General features: G+C 46.9%; 2 protein-coding genes and 1 long non-coding RNA gene across 4 annotated transcripts in view; 2 read left to right on the top strand and 1 right to left on the bottom strand.

Moving 5' to 3' along the window:
• The window catches only part of MTBP (MDM2 binding protein), a 30,682-nt gene extending 29,288 nt beyond the window's left edge, over positions 1–1,394 (bottom strand). The window contains exons 1-2 of one of the 2 annotated variants that reach the window (XM_081204489.1): positions 1,275–1,394; positions 280–360 (exon numbers count right to left, since the gene is read on the bottom strand). In XM_081204489.1, coding sequence (XP_081060615.1) covers positions 280–360; positions 1,275–1,344 — 151 coding nt within the window. In that variant the 5' untranslated portion in view covers positions 1,345–1,394. Of the gene's footprint in view, positions 1–279; positions 361–1,201; positions 1,250–1,274 lie in introns of those variants that run through there. The other variant, XM_081204490.1, reaches the window with a different exon arrangement.
• Positions 1,395–1,429: 35 nt separating this feature from the next.
• MRPL13 (mitochondrial ribosomal protein L13) overlaps positions 1,430–17,166 on the top strand; it is a 35,196-nt gene continuing 19,459 nt past the window's right edge. Inside the window, exons 1-4 of the mRNA XM_081205192.1 lie at positions 1,430–1,564; positions 3,625–3,748; positions 6,318–6,411; positions 7,420–7,480. Coding sequence (XP_081061318.1) covers positions 1,538–1,564; positions 3,625–3,748; positions 6,318–6,411; positions 7,420–7,480 — 306 coding nt within the window. The 5' untranslated portion in view covers positions 1,430–1,537. The remainder of the gene's footprint in view (positions 1,565–3,624; positions 3,749–6,317; positions 6,412–7,419; positions 7,481–17,166) is intronic.
• Positions 13,248–17,155, top strand: LOC308593521. The gene is made up of 2 exons (XR_014011000.1): positions 13,248–14,068; positions 16,410–17,155. It is a non-coding gene; the product is annotated as an uncharacterized lncRNA (long non-coding RNA).

The following is a 17,166-nucleotide window of genomic DNA, read 5'->3' as shown; positions in this document are numbered from 1 at the left end:
TGCTGCTGTTTTCCATTGTTTTCTAGTGGCCGTATACAGTTAACTAAATCTGTGAGGCCCTCAATAAATGACTGCTGTGACTTTATAAATTACCGTAACTGGCATCTCAAGCACAGACCTGAAAACATTTAAAATTTATAGAGATTTTTCTGTTTTCAACAGTGGCAAGTCAGATGCTTCTGGGAGGGTCACAAGCAACACAGGTTGGACCTACCCATTCCCTGCGAGTCCCCAATGTCTGAAAACATGGCATATGCTAATATTTGCTGTTTCACTTACCTGGGAAATCTTCAACTTTTGTGTTTAGTGAGGTACTGCAGTTTGTTTCTAATAAGTTATAAATACTTTCAGCAGTCAAACCTGCAAAATACAAATTTTATTTTATGTGCAAGAAGCATCATAGGAACACAAGAATCCACATTCCATCCTTATTAAGCATTCCTTAAATTTACAGTACCATGCATGCCAAAATATCTCTAGTATATAGCTATGAACCAGGATGACAATAAGCAAATGAGGTTCACATGCGTACACATAAATGAAATCTGAAATAAACATGACATTCACATGCATACACGTGAATGAAATTTGCAATAAACCAAGAAGGTCCACATGCATACACATGAATTAAACCAGCAATAAACACATGAGGTTCACACATAAATGTGAATGATACTGCAATAAGCAAACGAGGTTCATATGCGTACACATTTATTGAATATGCAATAAACACATGAAGTTTACACACATACATGTGAATGAAACTTGCAATTAACCAATAAGGTTCACACACATACACATGAATTAAACCGGCAATAAGCAAATGAGATTCACACTGTACACTTGAATTGAACCAGCAACAAACAATAGGTTCACACTGTACAAGTGAATTAAACCTGCAAAAAACACACAAAATTCACACACATGCACAAGAACGATATTGCAATAAGCAAATGAGGTTCACATGCCAATATGGGAGGGAGACAATATGCAAATACACATACACGTGAATGAAACCTGCAAGAAACACATGACATTCACACGTATACACGTGAATAAAACCTGCAAGAAACACACATTCACACGTGTACACGTGAATGAAACCTGCAATAAACACACGACATTCACACACGTATCAAACCTGCAAGAAACACACGACATTCACATGCATACACGTGAATTAAACCTGTGATAAACACACGACATTCACACGCGCACACGTGAACGAAACCTGGCATAAGCCAGCGAGGTTCACGCGGGAGGAAAGCGCGCACCTGGGCGGCCTTCGGCTCCGGCCTCCCCTCGCCGGCCTCGCCAGCTCACGAAGAGGAGGTGGCGGTCCATGAGGGCCCCGTCGCCGGGCGCCCGCTTCCCGCCTCCGCCTCTCCCTCGGCGGCGCTCCCGCCTCGCCGCCGGCGCCGCTTCCGCTTCCCGAGGAGGAGCTACAGGCCTCGGCCGCCGCACGCCGCCCTCCTTCCGCTGGCGGCCGGCAAGAGAGGCTCCTTGGACGGCGAGGCCTCAGCCTCCGGGAGCCGCCATGGCCAGCTTCACCAAGGCCGCGCAGGTACCAAGAGGGAGCCCCGGCCTTCCCCTCGGAATCCCGGGGCCGGGACGGGCTGGCTGCGCGCCTTAATCCGGAGTGAATCCGCATTCTTTAAGGGGGGTTGTCTTTAATGTATTGCAAAAGGTCTGGAGGGACTCGGCGCGCTGCAAATGTGTCTTCCGTTTTAAATCGGGCAGCTGGGGCGTAAAGGGATCTGTAACCGTTGCTGAAATGTGTTGATGTTGTCGTTAAGAATAAAGTCACATGGTTATTATTATTGCTATTAACTGAATTGTTATACTGTACCACCCTTCCTCCTGAGATCACAACGATAATAATAATAATAATAATAATAATAATAATAATAATAATAATAATAATAATAATAATAATAATAATAATATGCTTAGAGCAGAACAGGTGATGCAAAATATATCCCATAGTGGAACGCAAGGTTTTTATTTGGTACCAGATATGTCAGATAATCCATGAACGTTACCAAATAAACTCATATATATTTAGTGGGAACGTGTGATTGCTCGGTTGTATAAATCGCAAGCCCAAGCTCTTTAGGTAAAACCATGTTCTGCCTCCAGCATTGAGGTCGGGGTGTCATATAACAGTGTCTCCCCATTTCCTTCTGGGTGTAAAAATGCAATGCTTATTGGTTTCCTTCTCTTTCCTGGAAGAGTAGGCTTTCAGGAGCACCTCCTTGCGTAGACTCCCCAGAAAAGTGACCAGGAAAGGACAAGGGACTTGCGCCTTCTCTTGCCTGGTCCTTGCGTATTTCAGCCAAAATGTGCTGCCCTCCACTGTCGGAGGCAGTATGCTGGGGAGTTGCACTTGTTGACCCTCCAGATTTTTTTGCTGGACTACAACTACCATGACCATTGACTGTGCGGGGCTGTTGAATGCTGCGGAATCAGTGAAAATCTGGAAATTGCCTCTGAGTCTCGTTATGCACATTTGCATGTGACAAGTGGTGTGTGACACCCCCTCCCGCTTAACTCGTTAATTGAAGGTTATGTTAGGAACTCTAATTATGGCATATACCATATGTATTAACGTGCTACAGAACTTCATTTTTATTATAATGTTGTTCTTTACATCTGAATTTGTTCTGAATGACATTTAAAAATATGGCTTCAGCCTTATTCATGCTTACTTTGAACTGATTCCCACTGACTATAATAATAAAAAATAATAATAGATTTTTATTTATATCACGCTCTCCCTGGCCAGAGCTGGGGTCAGGGCAGCTAACACCAGTAAAATCACAATAAAAACATAATAGGGGAGGAAAGGGGGAAAAATTAAAATATGGGTTAAAATACAATTTAAGATGCAGCCACATTTTAATAGTAGCCCATAGTTCAAAACCATAAGGGGAGGGAAACATAAGGGTCAGACTGAGTCCAAACCAAAGGCCCGGTGGAACAGCTCTGTCCTGCAGGCCCTGCAGAAAGATGTCAAGTCCCGCAGGGCCCTAGTCTCTTGTGACAGAGCGTTCCACCAAGTCGGGGCCAGTACTGAAAAGGCCCTGGCCCTAGTTGAGACCAACCTAACCACCTTGTGACTTGGGACCTCCAAAGTGTTGTCATTTGTAGACCTTAAGGTCCTCCGCAGGGCATACCAGGAGAGGTGGTCCCGTAGGTATGTGGGTCCTAGGCTTTAAAGGTCTTACTTCCAAGTAGGTGTGTGCGGTCTATGCAGAGTTAGGTGCACTTAAGCCTATTATTTTCAGTTATGTTGGTGCACCTATACTGCATAGGATTGAGGTTAAAAAAACCCTGGAGAAATTATGGTATGGGTGCCACTGTTGCTTTCCAACTCCATGTTGGAATCTCTCATTGTTGACCATCTTCTGTGTCCCAGGGCAGAAAAAAATGTCTCTTTAGGCACGTTGGTGTTGCATTTTATTTTAATGCAACCAGTCCTAATAGACAAACCACAGTTCTTAATGTCATATGGATCAAGGAATGTGCGCTGGGGATGGCTCACTGAGATGAGCACATAGATTTTTGTTTACTAGGAATAATAATATTTCTATATGTTAACCACGACCCATTATTCCTTTACAGCAATGGGCCACATTTGCTCGAGCCTGGTATCTTATAGATGCGAAGATGCAACCACCAGGAAAAATTGCAGCCATCACTGCCATCAGACTTCAGGGGAAGCATAAGCCTGTGTACCATGCACTAAGTGAGTTCTGCTCGGGATTCAAATGTTTGATATATCAGCACTGATTTGTTTTTATTGTTTAAAGCAGGGATCAACAATCTTTTTGAGCCAATGAACACATTTTCAGGCTGGAGGAATTGTGGGCACCACAAACACTGTCACCTGTTCTAGAATTCTTTCAAGCCTAATTTCAGAGGGAGTGCAAAGAGTGGACTCTGAGGGCATCAGAGGGGGTCTATGGGCACCACATTGACAAACCCCAGTTTAAAGCTGGAGTGGAATGAATTGAGTTTTGCATTACCCTTTTGTTGTTGTTGAACTGGAGTCCTCTCAGTTAGCAGTCTGCATGTAAAATTTCAAAATAAGTACATTGCATGACATCTCTTTACTATTAAACGTAAAGGGACCCCTGGCCATTAGGTCCAGTCGTGGCCGACTCTGGGGTTGCGGCGCTCATCTCGCTTTACTGGCCAAGGGAGCCGGCGTACAGCTTCCGGGTCATGTGGACTAAGCCGCTTCTGGTGAACCAGAGCAGAGCACGGTAATGCCATTTACTTTCCCGCCGGAGCGGTTCTTTTTGACGTGCTTTTGAACTGCTAGGTTGGCAGGAGCAGGGACTGAGCAACGGGAGCTCGCCCCATCATGGGGATTCGAACCACCGACCTTCTGATCAGCAAGTCCTAGGCTCTGTGGTTTAACCCACAGCGCCACCCGCGTTCCCTCCTTACTATTAAGGCATAATTAATCTGTGTTGAATGATCCCGGGTATGCCTTCTTTCTTAAATACTTTCCTGAATCTTATGAAGGCTCATCTAATTCAGCATGCTTTGCAAGAATCCCAGCCACTTATCCGTGAAATACACCCATTTTGATGTAGGATAACCAGTTGCTTATGATCAGAATATATTTTGCATGTAGTAGATCTGAGAATATATGCAGAGCAAATGCAGAATTACTTTCATGTTCTCTTCTCCTTTAATAATAATAATAATAATAATAATAATAATAATAATAATTTATTATTTATACCCCGCCCATCTGGCTGGGCTTCCCCCGCCACTCTGGGCGGCTTCCAAAAGAATATTAAAATATTAAAATACTATAATACATCAAACATTAAAAGCTTCCCGAAACAGGGCTGCCTTCAGATGTCTTCTAAAAGCCTGGTAGTTGTTGTTCTCTTTGACATCTGGTGGGAGGGTGTTCCACAGGGAAGGCGCCACTACCGAGAAGGCCCTCTGCCTGGTTCCCTGTAACTTGGCTTCTCGCAGTGAGGGAACTGCCAGAAGGCCCTCGGTGCTGGACCTCAGTGTCCGGGTAGAACGATGGGGTGGAGACGCTCCTTCAGATATACTGGACCAAGGCCGTTTAGGGCTTTAAAGGTCAGCACCAACACTTTGAATTGTGCTCGGAAACGTACTGGGAGCCAATGTAGGTCTTTCAAGACCGGTGTTATGTGGTCTCTGCGCCCGCTCCCAGTCACCAGTCTAGCTGCCGCATTCTGGATTAGTTGTAGTTTCCGGGTCACCTTCAAAGGTAGCCCCACGTAGAGCGCATTGCAGTAATCCAAGCGGGAGATAACCAGAGCATGCACCACTCTGGCGAGGCAGTCTGCAGGCAGATAGGGTCTCAGCCTGCGTACCAGATGGAGCTGGTAAACAGCTGCCCTGGATACAGATTTGACCTGTGCCTCCATGGACAGCTGTGAGTCCAAAATGACTCCCAGGCTGCACACCTGGTCCTTCAGGGGCACAGTTACCCCATTCAGGACCAGGGAATCCTCCACACCTGCCCGCCTCCTGTCCTCCAAAAACAGTACTTCTGTCTTGTCAGGATTCAACCTCAATCTGTTAGCCGCCATCCAACCTCCAACCAACTTAAAAAAAAGTTGACATGCTGCTGCTGCCGCTACTGAAACCAAAACCAAATGCATGCTTCACAAATTGAGTAGCTTGTTGACTGCACATTGCATACCCCTCTGTAGCCAATGAGGGCATGACTTATAAGGAGCTTTGCCAGTACAGTGGTATCTCCATTTACGAACTTAATTCGTTCCGGAGGTCCATTCTTAAGCCAAAAGCGTTCTTAAACCAAAAGCGTTCCCTAATGAGGCCTCCTGCCACCGGTGCCTTTCCACCGTTTGGCTTCCGGGGCAAAGTTTGCTAGCCGGAACACCTACTTCCGGTTTTGTGGAGTGAATGTGTTGCCCGAATTCTTAGGTCGAGGTACCACTGTAATGGATGCCATGAAAACTAATGCTTTTGATGCATGTTTCCTTAACATTGCACAGGATCATAGATAGTTCCTTGATATGGGTTCAGTTCGCACATAATGCTAAGCCAAATCATGTTTAGCATGAGCACACAAGTTTGCAGGCTCCTGAAGAGGAGGTAATCACTATTGTGCTCCTCCTCAGGTCCTGTTGCTGTTGCTGCTGCTGCACTGCTGTGAACTAAGCTATGGTTTGACTTAGTGTCTTGCCCTTGTTTACAGTTTATGGTTTGTCCGGAGGAAATTGTGCTATACACCTGGAGTAGTTTGGTGGCTGATGATCCTGTTAACTGAAAACCTTTTTCTTTCTTTTTTTTAGGTGACCTTGGAGATCATGTTGTCATAATAAACACAAGGCACATTGCTTTTTCCGGCAACAAATGGGAGCAGAAGGTGTATTCATCACATACTGGGTAAGCTTTCAACATCTTAAGGATTAAAAACATGGAACAAATCAGTACTGTTGGTAAAATACGGATATACTGTAAATGGCTTTGAATGTTGTTACTGATAGAAAGTCGGAAAAGGGAAGCTTTGTATTTTTAGCATAAGATATGCTAATATTTATTGGAAATGCTTGTGCAACTCCCATAGTAAAGGGTGGGGTTTTTTTTAGCAAATAGCCCAGTGACAGGGTGGTCTACATTTTTGCTCACTACAGCAAATGTGCTGCCATCCTTTAGCAACCATTCTAAGTCTGAACCTTCCTTCTAACCTTGGAGTTGCAGAAGGGGATGGAGACAATTGCCTCTCCAGCTCCAAAGCGCAGAAGCAGGCAAGGGGATGTTTGGCTGCTGCATTGCTGAGGCACACAGGGCCAATCCTGCATGCCCTGCCTTCCTTTCAGCTCCAAACTTGGAGCTCTCATAACATAACATACAAATTATTAATATTATTCTTATCTGCCCTTCACCAGCAAGTCCCAGGACAGGATACAGCCATTTAAAATTCAATATGGAAAACAAATTTTAAAAATTCCTTCCAGTAGCACCTTAGAGACCAACCAAGTTTGTTATTGGTATGAGCTTTCGTGTGCACTGAAGAAGTGTGCATGCACACCAAAGCTCATACCAATAACAAACTTAGTTGGTCTCTAAGGTGCTACTGGAAGGATTTTTTTTTATTTTCTTTTGACTACGGCAGACCAACACGGTCTACCTGTAACTAGAAATATGGTTAACACAAATATGGTTAACACAAATCAGTCACGTGAATATGGTTGGTTCTGAAAATATCAATGAAACGACGAGATGATATGAATCAACATCAATAAAATACTTATAAAACCATAAACAATGCAATTCACTAGCGAGCGAGCTTACATTGAGCATATGCATGTTTTTATTTGCAAGATGGCAATCTTTGCTATCGTTCTCTTATTTAGATACGCTTCTGAATTTCCTTGTCATTTTGTATTATAGATACCCTGGTGGCTTCAAACAGGTGACGGCAGCTCAGCTTCATCTAAGGGACCCAACCGCAGTAAGTGAGCACGTTCTCTCGTCCTGCCTTTCTAAATGACTTCTCTTTGCAATGTTCTGCCTTCATTTCAAGTGGACCATATTGCAGGCAGAGTGCTACAGTGGCATGTGCTCTCATCTTGGGGGTAAAGGTAAAGGTGAAGGGACCCCTGACCATTAGGTCCAGTCGTGACCGACTCTGGGGTTGCGGCTCTCATCTCGCTTTATTGGCCAAGGGAGCCGAAGTACAGCTTCCAGGTCATGTGGCCAGCATGACTAAGCCGCTTCTGGCGAACCAGATCAGCACACAGAAACACCGTTTACCTTCCCACCGGAGCGGTACCTATTTATCTACTTTGAGGTGCTTTCGAACTGCTAGGTTGGCAGGAGCAGTGACCGAGCAATGGGAGCTCACCCCGTCACGGGGATTCGAACCGTCGACCTTCTGATCGGCAAGTCCTAGGCTCTGTGGTTTAACCCACAGCGCCTCATTTGCCTCCCACATGAAGCAGTGGCCAGGTCCTAGCATTGAGAGCCTTCCCATGCAATCATTAAGAGACTGTCACATCTTTGCAGTTGAAGGGGCTTGCTGCATGAGATTAGAATGATAAAACGGTGGTGTCTCCTGGACATAATAGTTGGTGGGTAACCATGCACACCATGATCAGCTCTCTTTTTTTGCAGGGGTGGGGAGTGACATTATGAGGCTAGATTATATGGGACTAAGAGGGTGGTTAATTACATTGCAGGCACTATACAGCAAGTGCCCACAGTGCAATGCAATTCAAAATGCCATGTGTCTTATTTCATTTCTGAAGCTGCAGCCGCCCCAGTCAGTTTTCTGGTCCTCATTTTACAGCTCTCAGTCTCTACACCAAACTTCTTATCATCAACATTTCATCATTTTTAATTGTATACCGCCTTTCTATCATACAATACTCAAGGCGGTTTACAAGCTGAAGAAACAAAAAATGTACGTCTTATAACAATCTAATGCAATACAAAAATGTGATAATAAAACATAACTTTAAAATAGGCAGTCTGCATCAAAAAGTAACATTCAACAATCAAATAGAATAGTATAAAACAATAATATCAACATATAAAAGTTAAACAGAAATCCACTCTACAGTTACAATAATATCTAAACTATAATCAATAAAACAACAGCAAGCCACAGTACATAAAACAATACAATACACATTGAGAAGCAGAGGGTAGAGCAGGGCAGGTGGAAGGAGGCCTTGCCTCTCCCCTCACCTTAACTTTCTGTTCTCTCCCATGTGGCCGTTCTCGACGCTTCTGTACCACCAAAACTCATTTCCATGCTTTCTGCCATGCTGTTCCCTGTGGCTGAATAGCTTCTCTATCTCTTGTCAAACTGCCTTCCCTCCTCTTGTTATTCAGATTCTGTGGCGATAGCCAAATTATTTTGAAGAGAAATTTCATAGTCATCTTAATAAATACTAAAAAACCTTAAATCCGGCTTTTTAAATCCTTGATATTTATCACACTTGTTAGGGGCCATGTTTTGTCCATGTTCTTTGGGGTACTTGGTGTATTGAGTCTGAGTGATTTGTGTAGGGTTTACTCCTGGGCCTCCCCCCCCCCCCATGGATATTCCGCATGGTAGTGGAGGTTTAGAATCAGAGTTTTCTTCTCCTAGATGAGCTAACTGGTAGTTGCTGGTAGTTGTACTTTTCCGTCTGTAAGACGCCCCCATGGATAAGATGCCCCCTATTTTTGGGGACTCAAAATTCAGAAAATGGGGGGACATTACACAGGGTTGTTGAGCTTTTTTGGGGGGGTTGACGTAAATCGCTTACCCACACGCGTCACAAAATCTGCCTCCCGTCTGTCCCCTCGCCAGCAGAAGCTGCCGATCGCCCGCCCAATTGCTGCAGCGTCAGCCAGTCAGCACCACCCATCAATACAGCAACCAATCACATGCACAATAGCCACTAACAGATGCAACAGCAACCAATCAAACGTCCACCCTACTCACTATCCATGTATAAAAAGGTAAAGGGACCCCCGACCATATTAGGTCGAGTCGTGGCTGACTCTGGGGTTGCAATGCTCATCTTGCTTTATTGGCTGAGGGAGCCGGCGTACAGCTTCCGGGTCATGTGGCCAGCATGACTAAGCTGCTTCTGGTGAACCAGAGCAGCACACGGAAACGCCGTTTACCTTCCCGCCAGAGCAGTACCTATTTATCTACTTGCACTTTGACGTGCTTTTGAACTGCTAGGTTGGCAGGAGCAGGGACCGAGCAACAGGAGCTCACCCCGTTATGGGGATTTGAACCGCTGACCTTCCGATCAGCAAGTCCTAGGCTCTATGGTTTAACCCACAGCGCCACCCGCGTCCCATGTATAAGACGACCCCAATTTTTTAGCATGATTTTTCAAGAAAAAAATATAGTCTTATATATGGAAAGGTACAGTAAGTCATGTAGCAGCAGCAGCAGTAGTAGTAATTATGATGCAGTTTAAAATAAAAGTTTTTAGAAACCGACTTGGTGCTTACAGATGAATGATAGATTCTTTGACTAAATCAGCCTTTTGTGACAAATGGGTTTTCAGTTTTATTTTTTGTGTCAGTTGCACGTGTTGGCCAGTGAACACTTGAGGGCAGCAGAACTTAACATGCCTCAATGTTAGACACAGAAAAACTGTGCTGCTGCCATTTGCTCTGGATTATGCGCTGGCAGTGCAGTTTTTAAAACCCACCTTAGATCATGTCAGGATCCAAGCAATGTAATAGACCAGGGATGTCCAACTTCCAAGAAAATGCGATCTGCTCCCAGATAAAAAAACTAGCAGTGATCTACCCATGGGGGGACCTAATATGTTGACCTTTTTTTTTAAGGGGAGTAAGCCAAAGTCGTTGACCTTTTTTTAGGAGAAACAGCAAATACTTCTGCCTATTTTTTTGGGGGGGGGAGCACCATATTTCGTTCTTGAAATCGTCCGCAAATACAGGAAAGAGTATTCTTTTCCCGCAGAGGAAAATGAGCCCGCGATCGACCAGTATCAACCAGAGGTTGACCTGTCAAATCGCGGTTGACCGGTTAGACATCCCTGTGATAGACTATCCCAGTTAATAACTTTTCAGCAGAGACTTGCCTGGACTAACAGAGGGACAAGTGGAGAAAAACCTTGTTCCAAAAAAATCATTAAAAGGTCTGCTTTTAATATCGAATGGGCTCTGGTTTTGTCTTCCTCTATCCCAATATTCAGAGCTGAGTACAGTGGTACCTCAGGTTAATTTGTTCCAGAGGTCCGTTATTAACCTGAAACTGTACTTAACCTGAAGCACCACTTTAGCTAATGGGGGCTCCCGCTGCCGCCGTGCCACCAGAGCACGATTTCTGTTCTCATCCTGAAGCAAAGTTCTTAACCCGAGGTAATACTTCTGGGTTAGCGGAGTCTGTAATCTGAAGCATATGTAACCCAAGGTACCACTGTACATTGATTAGCAGAGCGTTTTGGAGAAAGAGAGCTCGGGGCAAATAGCAAGGAAGAGCGAGATCAGCTGGGGGACTAGTAAACGAAAATGAAGCAGGGAGATGGATGTGAAAGGGGCTTTGGAGAAAAGGACATTGGGTGGTGGGGCACACTGCACACTGCAGTTGCCTAAAAGTGCAGAATGTAGCATCAGTTTTGAAAGTAAAATTTGGAATAAATTGTGTAAGGATCAAAGCTGTAATCAGCTGTGTTGTTTAAGAAGTTTGTCTTCTCTCGGAAAGAGCTCCATTCATTTGGGAATGAATGTGCACTTATTTCAGCTGTTCTCCCATAAAAATTGCTTATCTTCATGTATTTGGAAGAAGGTATTGTGGGGGAAAGATGCAAACTTCTATTCCACCATGCGATAATTGCAATTCCCTTCTTGAAAAAAACACTGCTGCACAACTCTACTTTAGAATTCAAATTGTTTGGTAGAAGAAATCCAGAAATAAGGCAGTTGGAACTAAGGTCTATCAAATTTGGCATGCAAGTCCATTTAGCTTAAAGCTATAGTTTTTACAAGTGGAAAAGTAGCCTAAACCTCTATAACGTGTCTCCCCCCCTTGCAATTCTATGTATTTCAGAGAAACTGTGCCTATATTACACTCCTTGCTATATACATTTTTTTTCTTTTAATTTCTCTTCTCTAAGATAAATCTCTTCTGCTTATGTAAGACAGCCTCTCTGCCTAAATGTGCACCCATTTCGTTATTCTTTCCCTATAGTTCTTCTGGGAAGGTGAGGTTTCCCAGTCTGAGACTAACCTTTAACTACAAAACCTATGACTCAGAAGGGCAGTAGCATAGTGGAAGTCTACACTTTGCACACAGAAAGACTCCAGTTCCATCTATGGCATTTCTAGGTAGGGCTGGAAAAGACTGGCAGTGATTCTCAAAGGTTTCAATCAGTGAAGATACTGAACTTAGATAGACTAGGGTGTCCAGTTTGGTTTAAGGCACCTTCTTTTTCATTCCTTGCACTTCATTTTACTGTATTTTTTCGTGTATAACACGACCCCATGTATTGTTGTTGTTGTTGTTGTTGTTGTTGTTTAGTCATTTAGTTGTGTCCGACTCTTCGTGACCCCATGGACCAGAGCACGCCAGGCACTCCTGTCTTCCACTGCCTCCCACAGTTTGGTCAAACTCATGCTGGTAGCTTCGAGAACACTGTCCAACCATCTCGTCCTCTGTTCTCCCCTTCTCCTTGTGCCCTCCATCTTTCCCAACATCAGGGACTATTCCAGGGAGTCTTGTCTTCTCATGAGGTGGCCAAAGTATTGGAGCCTCAGCTTTAGGATCTGTCCTTCCAGTGAGCACTCAGGGCTGATTTCCTTCAGAATGGATAGGTTTGATCTTCTTGCAGTCCATGGGACTCTCAAGAGTCTCCTCCAGCACCATAATTCAAAAGCATCAATTCTTCGGCGCTCAGCCTTCTTTATGGTCCAGCTTTCACTTCCATACATCACTACTGGGAAAACCATAGCTTTTACTATACAGACTCCATGTATAAGACCCCTATTTTTGGGAGCCCTCAACAGTTGTTGAGCTTCTTTTGTAAGTTCACTGAGCTGTTGAGCAGCTTTTTGATGATCCCCCGCTCTGGCTGACAGAACTGGTGCAGTAATACACTGCATAATGGCACTCTTCCTAAGCCGGGAAGAGCGGGTAAGTCGCCTCCTCTCCGACATTTCCCTGCTACCGCCGCAGCACCAGCCCTCATTTACTTAGCACATTAACCTGTGTATAAGACGACCCTCAATTTATCACAAAAAAAATCAGAAAAAGGTTGTCTTATACAGTATATGGGAAAATATGGTATTTAGGGCTGATGCAGGCAGCTTTTTGGTTCTAATGCTTCCATTAGTCAATTAGCAAACCAGCTCTCACCAGCATATTTAAAAGAAGAATGGCACTTTATCCAAAGACTTCCACCAATAACTGGGTTTTCTTTTCACCTTTTTTTGCTGATACCATACACTATCTCTCTTAACAGATCACTTTTCCAGTGGTTTTTTGTGTGCTGGAATCAGCATTATTCAATTTTTGAACCATATTTTTCTTCTTGAATTTGCTTCATTATACCAATGTCTTCTCAAATAATAATGAGTCGGCCAGATTTTCTTGGAAAGTTTAGTTACTTCTTCCAGATCTCTGCCTTTCCAACTATTATATGGGTGTATTTATATATACACATTTTAAAATTATATATATATTATATATTTTCTTCACAGCTGTCTGTTTGGCAGTTTTATTAGTTCCTTACTAGAGAGCTTGTCCAAACTTTTCAGGAACTGCTTAATGTTAGTATTTTGCTTTTTTTCCCCTGTTGAGTTTTTATATTATATTTTAGAAGAGGGATAAGCAACTAGCAGCCCAAGGACTCAATGTCCTGTCAAGGGGGTTCCCCATCTGATAGTCCCTGATTTCAAGGAGTTGGACTTCCTCACCCAATAATGCTTCTCAGCTGCTAATTCCTATGTACAGGCCAAGACACATGTAAATAGAAATGCAAAACTGAAGAACCACAGAACTACTTTTTTGAAGAATGTCAACCAAATGAAATCAAGAGTTGGTTGACTCAGCTAGTGTCTGCTTTGTCCTGACAATGCCCCACACCATAATTTGGAGAACTGAGAAAGGGTTCTTCCCCTCACTCCCTTTGCATGTGGTTTACTGTCTACCATGATGTCTGAATTCAGAAACTATGGTTAGTGCTTGTCTCCCATACTTGGGTCAGTGACAAACTATGCAGAAGGTGACAAACTATGCATGGGTTGAGAAAGGGATGCATACGCCCACATCTCATTTGTGGCTTAAATTCATTTGTGACTTACCATAAATTTTTCCCTGCTTTGGTTAATGCATCTAACTCCTATTCACAAGTTGTGCCACGATCCAGCAGAGAGCACGTTTCACTTAAAGAGGTGGCAATTTGTTGCTAAAGAACATGATAACAACAATTAAATAAAGATGAAATAGATGTTGCCTTATTAACTGATGTTGCTATTCTGATGTTATTGGGACTGACAGTGAGTCCTGAGGATATAAGCAACTGAAAAGTCTCTCTTCCCACGTTCTCCTCCTGCTATAAGTACCGTATTTTTCGCACCATAGGACGCACTTTTTCCCTCCTAAAAAGCAAGGGAAAATGTGTGTGCGTCCTATGGAGCGAATGCAGGCTTTCGCTGAAGCCTGGAGAGTGAGAGGGGTCGGTGCGCACCGACTCCTCTCGCTCTCCAGGCTTCAGGAAGCTATCTGCTAGCAGAGGGAGACCCAGCTCTCCCACCGCTAGCGGAGCGCTGCATTAATCCCGAAGCTTGGGGCGTGCGGAGCTCAGCACGCCCCAAGCTTCTGGGTGCCGGCAAGGTCTCCGCTAGCCCTGGGAGAGCCCCGCGACGTCGCACGGCTCTCCCAGGGCTAGCGGACCACTGCGCTAATCCCGAAGTTTGGGGCGTGCGGAGCTGAGCGCGCCCCAAGCTTCTGGGTGCCGGCAAGGTCTCCGCTAGCCCTGGGAGAGCCCCGCGACGTCGCGCGGCTCTCCCAGGGCTAGCGGACCACTGCGCTAATCCCGAAGCTTGGGGCGTGCGGAGCTCAGCACGCCCCAAGCTTCTGGGTGCCGGCAAGGTCTCCGCTAGCCCTGGGAGAGCCCCGCGACGTCGCGCGGCTCTCCCAGGGCTAGCGGACCACTGCGCTAATCCCGAAGTTTGGGGCGTGCGGAGCTGAGCGCGCCCCAAGCTTCTGGGTGCCGGCAAGGTCTCCGCTAGCCCTGGGAGAGCCCCGCGACGTCGCGCGGCTCTCCCAGGGCTAGCGGACCACTGCGCTAATCCCGAAGCTTGGGGCGTGCGGAGCTCAGCACGCCCCAAGCTTCTGGGTGCCGGCAAGGTCTCCGCTAGCCCTGGGAGAGCCCCGCGACGTCGCGCGGCTCTCCCAGGGCTAGCGGACCACTGCGCTAATCCCGAAGCTTGGGGCGTGCGGAGCTCAGCACGCCCCAAGCTTCTGGGTGCCGGCAAGGTCTCCGCTAGCCCTGGGAGAGCCCCGCGACGTCGCGCGGCTCTCCCAGGGCTAGCGGACCACTGCGCTAATCCCGAAGTTTGGGGCGTGCGGAGCTGAGCGCGCCCCAAGCTTCTGGGTGCCGGCAAGGTCTCCGCTAGCCCTGGGAGAGCCCCGCGACGTCGCGCGGCTCTCCCAGGGCTAGCGGACCACTGCGCTAATCCCGAAGCTTGGGGCGTGCGGAGCTCAGCACGCCCCAAGCTTCTGGGTGCCGGCAAGGTCTCCGCTAGCCCTGGGAGAGCCCCGCGACGTCGCGCGGCTCTCCCAGGGCTAGCGGACCACTGCGCTAATCCCGAAGCTTGGGGCGTGCGGAGCTCAGCACGCCCCAAGCTTCTGGGTGCCGGCAAGGTCTCCGCTAGCCCTGGGAGAGCCCCGCGACGTCGCGCGGCTCTCCCAGGGCTAGCGGACCACTGCGCTAATCCCGAAGTTTGGGGCGTGCGGAGCTGAGCGCGCCCCAAGCTTCTGGGTGCTGGCAAGGTCTCCGCTAGCCCTGGGAGAGCCCCGCGACGTCGCGCGGCTCTCCCAGGGCTAGCGGACCACTGCGCTAATCCCGAAGTTTGGGGCGTGCGGAGCTGAGCGCGCCCCAAGCTTCTGGGTGCTGGCAAGGTCTCCGCTAGCCCTGGGAGAGCCCCGCGACGTCGCACGGCTCTCCCAGGGCTAGCGGACCACTGCGCTAATCCCGAAGCTTGGGGCGTGCGGAGCTCAGCGCGCCCTAAGCTTCTGGGTGCTGGCAAGGTCTCCGCTAGCCCTGGGAGAGCCCCGCGACGTCGCGGGGCTCTCCCAGGGCTAGCGGAGACCTTGCCGGCGCCCAGAAGCTTGGGGCACGCTGAGCTCCGCACGCCCCAAGCTTCGGGATTAGCGCTCCGCTAGCCGTGTCTAGGCTGCGGATAGCAGCCTGCTTCCCGGAGCGTCGGGCGCCCTGAAAGCAGAGCTCCCGGCGCTTTGGGAACACATCCGCAGCATGGGGACCCTTGCAGGAGCTCCCCGCAAGCTTCCCCACGCTGCGGATAGCAGCCTGCCGCCCGGCGGGTGGGGCACCCTGAAGCAGAGCGCCCCTCGCGCCAGGCATACATCCGCAGCGTGGGGAGCCCTGCAGCAGTTCCCCACAAGGCTCCCCAAGCTGCGGATAGCAGCCTGCCGCCCGGCGGGTAGGGCGCCCTGAAGCAGAGCGCCCCGCGCGCTAGGCAGACATCAGCCAGCCCCACAAGCTCGGGGGACAGCAGGGAGGCGCAGCGCCACTATCCCGCTGTTCCTCGACCTGGTTCGGTTTCCCTGACCTGCTTTTGGGGGGGAAATAAAGGGAAAATTTTTTTCCTTTATTTCCCCCCCAAAAAACTAGGCGCGTCCTATGGTCCGGTGCGTCCAATCGTGCGAAAAATACGGTAAGTAGGAGTTCATAAATCTCTGGTGGTGGTTTTTCTGTGTTTTATTGATGGGAGTATATTTATTAGCTGCTTTATAGTTTTCATTTTTCTTGCAAGCCAACCTGGGAACACACTGGTGATGAGTGAGGGGTATGCATTTCTAAAATAAATATGACCCTCCAGTCCAAACCATGTCATCAAGAGGGCACAACTGCATGTTACGTGAGAAAACTCTGTGATTGAATCTCCTAGTGTATTTGAGGGTGGCTCAGCTTGGATCAGGAGACTGGAATGAACCCATGTCCCAAAAGCGGCTATAAAGTTTAGAGGGGGAAACATGAAGGCAGAATACAGGGGTGCAATTTGAGTAGTATTGGGGATCGTTGCAGTACAGGGCGAGGATTGAATCTCTTTCCCCCCGATTCAAGGTAGCGCCCCAGGAGCCTGATTTGAACAAAAGAAAAATACCTTGAATCTCCCTTAATTTAGCCAAGGTGGGTTCTTTAAGCCAACTGTAATATGAGGTGCAATTGTGTGAAACCACTCTGCCGGCATATGTGGAAACATATAGAGCTCTCTCCTTTGTATTTGAAAGAGGAGCCCGTGACCACTTGAAGCTTGGAAGTGAAAGTTTCTGGCTTTTGACTTGTGGCTTTTATGTTCCTTCCAGATTGCATTGCTCTTACTGGCTTTGTAAACTGTCTGTTGAAAACTAACATTTATGGCATCTTTTGTGGCTTTTATTCAGGATTTAATGCGCACACACACACACACACACAC

This window comes from Podarcis bocagei (assembly GCF_964188305.1).
Source record: "Podarcis bocagei genome assembly, chromosome: 8".
In the NCBI taxonomy this organism is placed as follows: domain Eukaryota; kingdom Metazoa; phylum Chordata; class Lepidosauria; order Squamata; family Lacertidae; genus Podarcis; species Podarcis bocagei.
This window is presented reverse-complemented; position numbering and strand designations above follow the sequence as displayed.